Consider the following 12,488-nt stretch of genomic DNA (forward strand, 5'->3'; position numbering starts at 1 on the left):
TGAATGAGTCCAACATACCTTAAACTTGAGTTGTCTTCCTTTTTCTCCACAAAAAAAAAAAAAAAAAAAAAAAAAGAGAAAATGATCAACTTGGCAAACTCTTAGGAGAGCTAAAGGTCAAAAAGTGGGAATGGAGGGAGCAGCAAGTGCTTGGTGACTTCCAGCCAGTGGTTCCTGTGACAAACCCTGTTCCATCAGCTTCAGGCGCAGGAGTGGGGGAGAACTGAGGCCTCTTTGTGTCCTCTGCTAAATTTCCTCTCCTTTGTTTCTCTAACTGAGAGCTGTGATGGGGATTAGTCCTGTCTCCTGTGTCTGTGTCAGCCAGGCAGGATGAGTTCCTGCAGGACACGTGGCTTAAGGAGTTCAGTAATTGGAAAATGACTCTCCAGTGAATGTGTGGCTTCTTTGCAAGAGTGTTTCCAGGATTTTTGTCCTGCTGTGGTCATTGCTAAGTTTCATAAGTGTAGCAGTCCTTTGATTTCCTGGATGGATCAGGATTTGGGGAGTATTTGAAGATACCTGATGTGGGAAGAATAAGCAAAGATCTTACTGTGCTTTCATAGCAACCACCTTTCCCACCTTTGTTGGGAGGGGGAGGTAAATGCAGTATAACTTAAATATTTTTACATTTAAATATTTTTTTTTAATTTAAAGATTCAATTTAAGTATTTCTTAATGAGCAGCAGGTTTATATTTGCATAAAGGATTTGAGATCACTTAAATGTCCTAATTATGCCTGTTCACACAATGTTTTCTCAATCCCTAACCACTGTACTGTGTGAAAACAGGTTAATATCTTAATAAATTACCCTACTGTGTCTGGAGAGTTCTGAGATGTCACTTCTCACTACTCATACAATAACTAAAGGTCATTCTTACATGACAACTCAATGCACTGAACTGCAGAGAGAATTGCTTCATCCTTTCCTATACTTTACCTTTTCTAGAAGTAGTAAAATAAGATGATTTTCAAAAAGAAACATTTATTTCTTTACCTGTTTTCCCTCACTTTTAAGGGAATATTCAAAGTAGTTCTTGATGCTCTTGAGTGGGAGCATTTTCCCCTTTAGTATCTCTGTAGACAAGCTCACAGCTTGTAAATAAAGTTCAGTTTGCCTCTAATAACCTTTTAATTGATGCACTTAAATTTAAGAATGTATTTGATGTTCTCTTCCCCCTCCCAGCAGTTTCTGTACCTATAAACATCCCACACCAGAGCACCTCCTGTTTTCCACCATTTGGACTCTGGCCCATCGATATTTTGATGCAGATTAGATATCACTGAAAAGGGAGTCGTTTGTGCAGGAGTTAATGTGTCATGAAACAAGCCAAGGTGTGTTTTTGTTGGTTGTGGAATAGAGCAGAGTTCAAGTTGAATGGTTTCAGTGTCATCCTGTCGGAATTTGGTGATTCAGAACCTGCTGGGTCCGAGTTTGGAAGTTCGAAGGGAGGCTTTGGGACAGTCAGTGAAATCTTTCTCTGAAGTCATCTCAAGGACAGATCAACAGTGCCTTGGCTTTAATGACGAATCTATTACAAAATACTGTCATTCTGTGGTTTGTTGAAAGGAGTTTTCGTAAATAAACGTGAGGCTGACTTGATTTGAGGTCCTGGGACATCATCCTTGGAGGTGTCCAAGGAACAACTGGACGTGGCACTCAGTGCTCTGGGCTGGGTGACAAGGTGGGGATCAGGCACAGTTAGACTCCATGATCTTGGAGGTCTTTTCCAACCTCAGTGATCCTGTGGCAGCACTAACACCAAGCTCCTGGCACCTTGAAAGATGCTGCTCAATACCTGAGTAATTTAGGTCTCAGTTCTCACTGATCTGCTTATCTTACAGACTGAAAACCTAATATTTGATTCAAGTTTTCTTCAAGCCTTTAGTATTCCAGTTAAATTTCAGTTTTGAAAAGTAGGAGACAGGGAAATGAAATTTAGTTGATGAGAAAACTTAGTCCTTATGTGTTTGTGCAGAAGAGGCTCAATGTGTGTACTGGGAAGAAGAGGCTATCTGTTTTTTTTCATTCCCCATCATAGCCTGGATAAAAAGCTTTAAAAAGATTAGAAAAGTGAAAGCAGGAAGTTTTCTGCAAAACAGCCAAAACCCCCTCTTAAGCTGATACTTATAAGCAGTTAAAAAAACCAACCAACAAAAAACCCCACAAAACCCCTTTAATTTCTTGTGTTTTGTTGCCATGAATATGTTTTGCATGTAGCACATGAACTGGTTTTTGTTTTCCTTCCCTTCTGCCTGTATGTATGGGAATATAAATACTGGCGGGTTCACTGAGAGGGTTTTTGTTCTAAATTTTTGGCATCACCTTTGCTGTCCAATGGACAACAGTAATTGGGTAATGCTGCTTTTGAAGCATTTCTTTAGCAAAGCAAGAGGAGATGGCATTGAAAGTGTTGGTGCTGCATTTCTTACCACTTCTGTGTAAACAAGGATGTGGAAAGGATTTTATTAGTTCCCTTTTGTTTGACCTTTCCTGCAAAAACTGTTACTGTAGCTGTGTTTGGTGCCTGCTTGCATGAAGGCACAACTTCAGGAATGAAAATTAATAAATTAAAGCATCATTTATGATTATGGCTTCCTATGGAGTACAAAGTAAAAGATTTTACTTATGTTTTTTTCCAGATTAAAAATAAATTGCTGCATTTCTGCTAGTTTTGGTCAAGTATTGTGAACCAAGATGTTCAACCCAGTCTCAGGACGCTCAGATTTTACCAGTTGAATGCTGGAGATTGGTATTTCCATGCTCCATCCCACACAAACTATACCTGCATCCAGGGAGCTAATTAAGGAGAACAACTAGCTGGGTGTAGAGTGGTGTTTGTGCTGAAATATTGGATATTAGGGAAGAGGGCTGGGCTACAACCAACAGTCCTGATTATCTTACATTATTTTACTTTTTTCAGGAGGAACACAAAATTCTCAGTGTGGGTTGAGAGACTGATTCTATCTAATCCTTTCATTAGGATTGACCCAGAAGTTGTAAAAAGGGGGTTATAAAAAACACAGCATCCAGTGGGATATTAAGGAGGCTTCCAAAAATGTCTCTTCTGCTCTTGCCCACATCCAGTGCATGTTCTGTTCTACCTGATTGGCCAGGAGTACCAAACCCTAAAGGGTTTGAATCAGTCTTTTGCTTTATGTAGCTCCTTTTGGGAAGAGGAGTAGATCTGAGGCACTGCTTTTTTGGATGAGAGGCAAGAAATCCAGAGGGTCATGAGCAGATGGAAGGAGTTGTGTGTCCTTTCACAGAAGCACTCAAGTGATCTAATATCAAATGCACTAATATCAGCCAAATGGGTAAAAATCCCAGGCTAGAATAGGAAAACAGACCTGAATCAAATGTCTTCAGACTCACTGGATCTGTTTTCCCTGCATGCTTTGGAAGGGGGTGGGGGAGGCACTATTTGAAAAGGAGACAGGGTGACGTAGCTGCTCGTGGCTGTGATTCCTGGCTGTGCCTCGGGCTGGAGTATTCCACATACAGGCTTCCATGCTTGATACTGTACTATGTATAGTTAAAAACTGCATCAAAAACCCTTCTCTGGTGTTTAAAAGAAAGCAGCAAATAAGAATAACAACAACAGTCTTAAGGGATGATGTAAGACACTTGGAGCATGGGGTGTCACAGCCTCGCTGGAGCGTCTCCTACAGCACTGAGCTTCTGCAACCCCCTTTGTATCCATCTCTCCCTTTCCTAGGTGATCTCATCCAGCTGTTTCACTTACCTGCTGGAATTTCCCAGATATTTATGGAAAATCTCCATGGCAAAAAGTCTTGTCTGCCCCTTTGACAGTGCAGTTCAGGAAGCCCAGCAGTGAGGGAGTCACACACACACAGCCAAGCACTGCTCCTGGATTGTTTTCCAGGGAAGTTCTGGGAGAGAGGAGCAGATAAAAAGGGTCTCAGGCTCAGAGATCTTGTGTCATGTCCAATACCCTGTCAGGCTGCTGGGACTGGATCCTGCTCCATGCACAACAACCCCTCACATGGAGGGCCTGGCTGTGAGTTCCCATTGATTACTTCCAGACCTAAAGTTCAGATTTAAAGTAGCACAAATATATTGTTCTGGGAATCTCCTGAATTAGAAACATTAAGGTTTTTTTTGATCCCCTGGGTTGGGAAGTTTGAGTTTTGCTGAATTCAGCATCCTGAAAAGACATCAGTATCAGGTGTCCTTAATTCTGTACAAAGGTTTTCTGCTCATGGACTCATTTATTGGGATACTGGGCAGATACTTTGAGCACTTTTCCATGCTTTTGAGAGTAAAAACAGTAAATAAAAATTCTTTTTCATTTTCTTTATAATATTTTAGGCAGCAGGTTTAATATCCACTCAGATCTGCTTGGTGGATGGCACCTTCTTCTTCCAGAGTTTTGAGGATAGATTGCTCTGAATAAAGTTAAGCTTCATGATGAGGTTTATTATTCTAACAAAATGAACCAGAAGTTAAATAATACAAAGATTATGTGAGAGACCACATAACAAAAACATACAACTTGCAAAATTAAACAAGAACTCTAGATTTGGTTAAGCAGATGGTATTTTTCACAGTATTAGCCAGCTGGGAGAAAATTCCTGGAGCACTTTGTATAATATTAGGAATTATCCAGTGCATTGTCCCTAAAGCTGTCACTGTTTCTGCAGCACAGTGAACTCTGTTTCATGCTCTCGAACAGACCTAATCTTACAAGATTCAGAATTATCCACCTAATGGTTCACTTTGCTAATTACCATGATTTTCCATGGATAAATCCACTGCAGGGGATTTTATTAACTGGGCAAGTTGAGGCCAGAAGTTGAGCATGAAAAGGTCGTGTAACCGTAACACCACAAAATCCATAAGGTGATTTAAGGTTTGTTATTAACCCGCAGAGTAAAACAGGAATAGCTTTATTTTATGTCCGTGGCTAATCCAGTTTTGCTCGAATTACTGGAGAGGAAAAATGAATGACTGGAAGGGATGGGATTTGAATCCTGTAGAAATGCCAAATGATAAGAACAGTTGCAGAGAAGTGGTGCTGGATTTGTTATAAACAACAAATGTTGTGTAACACTTGCTGTGTTTTTCAAAACCAGATGTTGCATCAGTTGACACTGGGCTTTCTGCAAGTTATTTGCTCATCCTTCAGCTGTTTCACCAACATTCCCTCTCTCAATACCCACTTTACACGTTCTTTCTCATTATAATTCTGTATTACCTATAATTCTGAGCAGTATTCAATATATTTTAGCTGTGATCACATTAAAGGGGGTTGTGAATTCTCTTAAATAAGAGCACTGAGGTAGATTTTTCTTTAAATGAGCCTTATGGATGTTAAAATCTTCATGTTAAAGTCTTCATGGCACGTTGTGTAGATGGCTCAGCAGTATGTGGTGTGCAGATTTACTCCTGTGGTGCTCAGCATGTGGTGTAAAATCATTTCAGAAGCGTGAGAGGAACCCACTGAAATGTTTAAGAGGAACAAGTCTCTACAAAAAGCAGAATATGCAGGAGAAAGTAGTAAGTAATGAATTGCCATTATTCATAAGCTCAGGGATTTCTGTAATTGTAATTGGGAATTACATGGAGGAGGAACGTTTGAGGTGATCAGAAGAGGAAAGTTAATTCTGGAAATGTAAAGACAGGCACGAACATCTATAGATTTGTTTAGAATTTGGAGGGTCTAAGAATTTTGACTGTGAATAAATAGACTCAAAGAGATTTTTAAGCAGCCAAGACCCAGGCAGTAACATTTTTAAATGAATAGGACCTGCTTCACTTAGGTGAGACCTCACCTGCAGTGCTGCCTCCAGCTCTGGGAATTCCCAGCATAAAAAGGACATGATGCTGCTGGAATGAGTCCAGAGGAGGCCATGGATATGATCCAAGAGCTGGAGCCCCTCTGCTCTGGAGCCAGGCTGGGAGAGCTGGAGGTGTCCAGCCTGAAGAAGAGAAGGATCCAGGGAGTTGTTTGAGCCCTTTCCAGTGCCTAAAGGGGCTCCAGGAGAGCTGGAGAGGGACTTTGGACAAGGGCCTGGAGGGACAGGACAAGGGGGAATGGCTTCCCACTGCCAGAGGGTGGGGTTAGATGGCATACTGGGAAGAATTTCTTCCCTGTGAGGGTGGTGAGGCCCTGGCACAGGTTACCCAGAGAAGCTGTGGCTGCCCCATCCCTGGAAGTGTCCAAGGCCAGGTTGGATGGGGCTTGGAGCAACCTGGGCTAGTGGAAGGTGTCCCTGCCCATGGAACTGGATGAGCTTTGAGGTCCCTTCCTATCCAAACGACTCCATGATTCTCTGAGGACACAATAAAACGTTTAAAAGGCCACAATAAAACCTTCAGGCCAGGATTGTGTGGAAGCAGAGGGAAATCAAGCCCCACATGGGCAAGAGGGTGGCTCTGGGTGGAGCCTCACTGGGGAACAGGAGATGGGAGGTGGATCAAGCAGTTCCCTGTTGAAGTGTTGTCACTGTGACTTTTGCACTGCAGGGTTTTGTCCTGTAGATACAAGGAAGTTCCATGGGATAAACATCAGTTTGAGTCTTACAGGTAACAGTGAGTATAAATAGTCTTGAAAACGGGTAAACAGCTTGTAAACAGTGACTCCCAGAAACAAAATGACAAAGTTCTGGGCTTGGCTTGTTAGAACTGTTCAGTGAAAGCACAATATACCCAGCATATGTCTCTTCAGGCACTGGTTGCTCACAGGTAAAGTTCTGGTGACTTTGTTTTGGTATAATTTTGCTTTTGAATTTTTTAAGCCTATTCCAATTGGCTTTTTATTGGAAAAATTCCGTGTGTCTATCCCCAAGCATGCAGTAAAAAGACAGGAACAATTTATAAGAGAAATAGAAAGTCGGTGAAATAATCTTCATAATGCTTTTCATGGTGGAATTCCTGATCTGAGTGTCTGGGGAAGTGAGAGTCTCCAAGAATCCTGTCTATCGGAGATCCGACGGATAAGATTGTCTTTAAAGGCTGTGTGTCACATGACCTGTCCGTCCTTTCCACAGTCAGATCCCATTTTTACTTACAACTTACTCCAGTCATGGTAATTGAGGCAGAAATTTTCCATGGAACTGCAGGCAGGGAGGAGTCAGGATGTCAACAGCAATGAAACCACACTGAACTTGCAAAACCCGGCCCTGAAGACATGGAGGCTTTTCCTTCATTTCCCTTGGAGGGGTGTTGTTTGCTCCTGGATGTTCCTAAGATAATTCCATGTGCGTGTGCAGTCTGTTATTACAGCAGTGGGTGTTGTGATAATGCCATGAGGACATAAAGAACTTTGCATTGACTGTATTATTTGGGCTGTAACTGGTTGAAATGAAGCTTTGCCAAGGCTGGAAGTGGAAGGAGCATGGAGTGGTGGGACCAACCTCCCTATCCAAGGGAGGAGGCCAGAGCTGGGCACGTGGAGCACCATCATAGGTCATCAGATGCTCTCAAAGCAAGGCCTGGCACTGCCCAAGAGCCATGACTCCTACCTGCATTTGGGAATATCCTCCTCATTCTTCTTCTCTCTTTGTTTTTTCATAGTGAGTGTTGAAAAAGTGGAATTAAAGGGACTGGCACACAAGAAGAATGAGAGAAATGTTGAGTATTCCTTTGAGGTGAGTTTGGGTTTCTTTGCTATGAAAGAAGGGAGGATAATATTTAAGGAGGAGTTAAGGAAATTCTCAGATTTTATTGTTAGATCCCAGAAATTGCTCCTTTGGGAGTTTTTAATCCATTAGTTGAAAGTTATAAATGGCTGTTTATGAGCATTATGGATGATGCCAAGATTGGTAGGTGGGGACTGGTAAAAAAATATTCACTCTCATGCAGCAGGTTGTGGCAAAGTGTATATTTAGGGAGAAATATCACACTTACAGAATGGTTATCCATATCCATTCTTCTGCTGGAACGCAGAAGTTAGAGGGAATTTAGGTCTTAATCTGGACAAAGGAGAACGTAGGCTCTTAGGGCACGGTTGCACACATGGAAAGTGGCAGGATGAGAACCTTTGGTACATGATTTGGGCCTTGTAGGTTCCAAAAGAGGTGCTGGAGAGTACAGAAAGGCTTTGGAAATTCTTCAGGGCTTGTGTAGCAGGAGAGATAAAGAACTTGACTGGAAGGTGACTTTCAGTATCGCATAAAAGCCTTTTCAAAGGGAATAAAAATACTTTGCAGCAAAGGGGACGTTAATGCAGCACAAAAGGCATAACAGGAACTGTTGTCTGAAAACTGAAGCCAGACTAATTCCGAGTGGAAGTGAGAGCAGTGCCTGTGGAATGAGTGTGGTTCACCACACGCCGCGAGCAGAAGTGGCTTCCCCCCGGTTTGACGCAGCTTTTGGAGGGTCTGTCACTGCTCCCAGTTCCGGTGCAGGGATGACTTCACCCCATGGAACCTTGTGGGAAGGGCAGGGATGGTGTCTGGGTGCTGTTTTCCCCATCCACTTGGAGTTACATATTCCAAAATTCAGAATGCACAGCCCAGAAAACATCCTTGCTTTGTTTAATGAGGCACTGGAGCCAAAGGGTGGGTGAGAAAAGGAGAACGTGAAAGGAACCAAGCAGGAGAACCTCAGTTATCCCCAACTTTCACCAAAAAGAACAAGTTATTCACTCCCAGCCAAGACAGAACATCAGCTCAGCATCTGTTGGGATGTTGACAGCATTAACCTCTGCAGGACTTGATTCATGGAGAATGTCTTGGATTTCCTGAATCCCACAATTGTTCCAAATGTCATCGATATTAGAAAGGATTTTTCCAAGGGGTTTTCAAAATCTCTATAAAGTCTGCAGTTGTCTCCACTCCAGTTAGGATCTCGTGAAAGTTCTTTTCCTATTACAAATTTTTCTAAAAATACCAGAATTTACTGTAACCAGTGTTTCACTCCACAGCTGGTCACTGAAAGAACAGCACAGGGTTCAGCTGAGCTAATAAATTACAGTTTGCTGGGTTAAAACCCCAACTATTAGATGTTTTGTTCTTGGGAATATGAGGTCAATGGATAGAGCAGTGTAGTGTTTGCACTGCTATTGTTCCCTGCATTTACAGTTCACATTATTGTTTTATAAATATTGAAAACTCAAGTTAGCAATACATGTCATAAGAAATGTTGAATTATTACAAAAGCTGCAAAAGAAAGAGAGATTTCTCCATATTTCTGAAATGTCTCATGGATTTGAAAAAATATTAATTTATCACAAGCTTTAAGAAAGCAAACAGCCCACAAACTCTGTAAAATCAGACAGTGCTCAAGTTTTCTTTCTTCTTTTCTTTTTTTCCTCTTTTTTTTTTTTGGTGTAACAGCTCTGCCGAGAGGAAATTCCTCCCTTATGTAATATATTTTGAAATCCTCTCACCAGTCATTTTGGCAGCTTTTCTGATGGCTGGAAAAACTTTGTGTATGTTTTCAGTTGTCATTGAAACTAATGTCATGTGAGAGGATGGTCTGTGATCCCGAAACACTTACACCCAGCTCCATCCCCTATGGAACTGCTGAGGATCCAGATGCCTCCAATGGATATTTTGAGTCTGAAGTGACTTATCACTGGCCTGTCTCACATTGATATTTTTCACGCCAAGAAATCCTGAGTTTTAGCTCAGCTAAACTCCATCTCCCAAAAAATAAATGCCTCTTTATCCAAGGATGTCGTGAGTTGTATGTATGGGAAGAGATACTGAATATTCCCTTTCTCTAGGGCATGGGCAAGATGGAGTATGGAGCAGGAACTCCAGGTTTCATTTCTAAGGTTTTGCCTTTTTTTGCAGGGATATGCTACCATTTCCAGCTTCCCATGGCATATGGAATTGATTAATTAGGAATAGGCAGCGTTGTGCTGTGGGGAGTCGTTCCTGTTGCACAGCAGATTCTACAAACCAGCTGTTTTCTTTAACAATAATGAGGAAAAAAAATTCCATTACTTAGTGGTCTGTTGCTTAATGCTGCATGTCTGCAGTGTGTAAGGGCTGAGTAAACTATGAGGTGCTTTTCCAGGCATTCACAGTAGTTGTTAAGTGTAACAACAGCAAGAGGGAGGGCTGATAAAAGTTCCTTGTGCACAAAGAAAGAGTTTCCTTATTGATGTCACACCTTAAAAACTTTCTTTCAGGCTCTGGGGGATGTTGTATACCAATTATTGATGTTTTGGAACCAAACTTAAATCAATTACTAAACCAAGTCCCTCTTGCTCCCCAAGGTCCTGTGGTCTGATTCTTCGGTGACGTTGGTAACCAAATCTTCTGCTGAAGTGACTGAATTTATTTCAAAGGTAAAGATGAGATGGAAGGTACTTCAAAAATAGATGTTTTATCCCTGTATGGAATTTTGTTCAATGACATTTTTCAAAATGTACCGAGATAATACAGATTGAATTTTATCAAATATTTGCTGTACCTTGGATCTCACAGAAATAACAGGTCTTCTTTTCACTTATTATTTGTAATATCCTCCATCTTCAGCTGTCTCAGCTGTATCCAGAAGAAAACTTGGAGAAATTTATTCCTTGCCTAGCTGGTCCAGATTCATTTTACCTGGAACGGAACCACATGGACCTGGAATCGGACCTGAGGTATGCTGGGATATTTATTGCTGAGGGTTTTTTATCTTGGTACTTGGCTTCTTTCACCAAAAAAACAGGAAATAGAAATATTATCTTCATATTTTAAATTACTCTCAAGAAATTAGAGCCTGATTCTAAGCCTTATTTCTTGCTGTTAATTCCAGCACACAGCAATTTTTCAGGAATTCTTTCTTCAGAAGTACAGATGGTAATAATATTCTGTATTAAGTTTCCCGGAGAATTGATATTTCCTCGTTCCTTGTTAAAAACAAATAGAGGATCATTGGCTTTGCAAAAAGTTTGGTTTGGACTCAAAAATAACCAGAATTGCTTAAAAAAACCCTCACAAAAATAAGGAAAAAATAGTAGCCTGAGTATTCACCCATCTGTGTTGAGGGATTGATTGTGGGGATTTTCCCCCATTACCCTTTCACGGACCTTTTTATTGTTTCAGTTGTTTTAGGTTCTCATGTTTATTTTACTTTAATTTAAAAAAGGGGGATATATATCTATATATTATAGTAATTGAATTTTTGGAAGCCTTTCACAGTTTTTTTGAATCCTTGACTTGTACCTTCTCAAATTATCACAAACCACCTGGCCATTATCTAATGTAAAACAGTATTTTAAATATCATAATCTGTGACAGATCACATCACTTCTCTTTCTAAATACTAGCATGATTTTCCTGGGAAAATTGGAGGGACTTAAATTATTTTCAGCTACTACTGCATGTACCTACGCAAAATGAGATTATTATAATATTAATATTATTATAGTAATAAGTGACATTTTAAAATATTAATTAACTTTATTAGAACTTCTACTTAACACCTCTTTTCCCTAAGCCTAGGCAGACCGCTGGCAGTCCACAGTGGATATTGGTTTTCCATAGTCAGCAGCCAGCAGGTGCATGCCTGGATTATTTTTCATGGCAAATAGTGTTCCCATTTCCAGCAGTCCTTACTGTGCTCTGAGGATCAGAGCCTGCTGAGGGGAATTTGGGAGAGGGAGAGGGAATGTGTGTGGCTGCTGTTTAGGCAGCAACAGTCTCTACAAATCTGGGTTAATGGAGCAGCATCCTGCATTCCTGCAGCACGGGCTGCAGCTTTGGAGCAGGGAAAGAAGCTGCCCTGAAGTGCTGCTTGTTTGTAAAATTCAGGAATTGACTGTGGTTTTTCAAGCTGGAAAGCACCTGTGGCTGTGTAGTTGAAAAGTTTTAGGAGATTGGCATTTTTTCATAGAATCATGGACTGGTTTGGGTTGGAAGGGACCTCAAAGCTCATCTAATTCCAACACCCCTGCCATGGACAAGGACACCTTCCACTAGCCCAGGTTGCTCCAAGCCCCGTCCAGCCTGGCCTTGGACACTTCCAGGGATCCAGGGGCAGCCACAGCTTCTCTGGGCAACCTGTGCCAGGGCCTCACCACCCTCACAGGGAAGGATTTTTTCCTGCTATCCAATCTAAACATGCTGTCCTTCAGTGGGAAGCCATTCCCTCTTGTCCAAAATCTCTCTCCAGCTCTCCTGGAGCCCCTTTGGGCACTGAAACGCTGCTATAAGGTCTCTTTTCCCTCAAAAGAGGCCCAGCAATCCCAGGGAAAATGTGACATAAGTTTTTCCCTACATTGCCAGACTCTGCATCTGCTGTTTATCTCCAAGAGGAGAAAATTCAATAACAGATCCGTTTATATTTTATATTCTTCATGAATTTGAAAGGAAATTTTCAAGTTTATATATGAACATTTTCTGCCTTGAAAGTGTTCAGGGTTCCTAAATGAGGAAACACTAAACCAGAGTGAAAGCAGCACAAAGATAACGTGGTTGGTATTAAGGATAAGAGTATCCATAAGTTTCCAGTCTACTTTGACTCAGAAGTTCATGGGGTGTTTTAACTTCTAAATTTCAAATCCAGTTTCAAAATGTCCTGTCC

The 12,488-nt window shown here is 41.3% G+C and overlaps 1 protein-coding gene across 1 annotated transcript in view; it reads left to right on the plus strand.

Moving 5' to 3' along the window:
* The window catches only part of ZCCHC14 (zinc finger CCHC-type containing 14), a 53,357-nt gene that overhangs the window by 29,525 nt on the left and 11,344 nt on the right, over positions 1 to 12,488 (plus strand). Inside the window, exons 3-5 of the mRNA XM_027737879.2 lie at positions 7,539 to 7,612; positions 10,192 to 10,263; positions 10,454 to 10,563. Of these exons, the coding sequence (XP_027593680.1) occupies positions 7,539 to 7,612; positions 10,192 to 10,263; positions 10,454 to 10,563 (256 nt within the window). The remainder of the gene's footprint in view (positions 1 to 7,538; positions 7,613 to 10,191; positions 10,264 to 10,453; positions 10,564 to 12,488) is intronic.

Source organism: Pipra filicauda, unplaced genomic scaffold (assembly GCF_003945595.2).
Source record: "Pipra filicauda isolate LSUMZ 115617 unplaced genomic scaffold, ASM394559v2 scaffold415_size613988_pilon, whole genome shotgun sequence".
NCBI lineage: Eukaryota > Metazoa > Chordata > Aves > Passeriformes > Pipridae > Pipra > Pipra filicauda.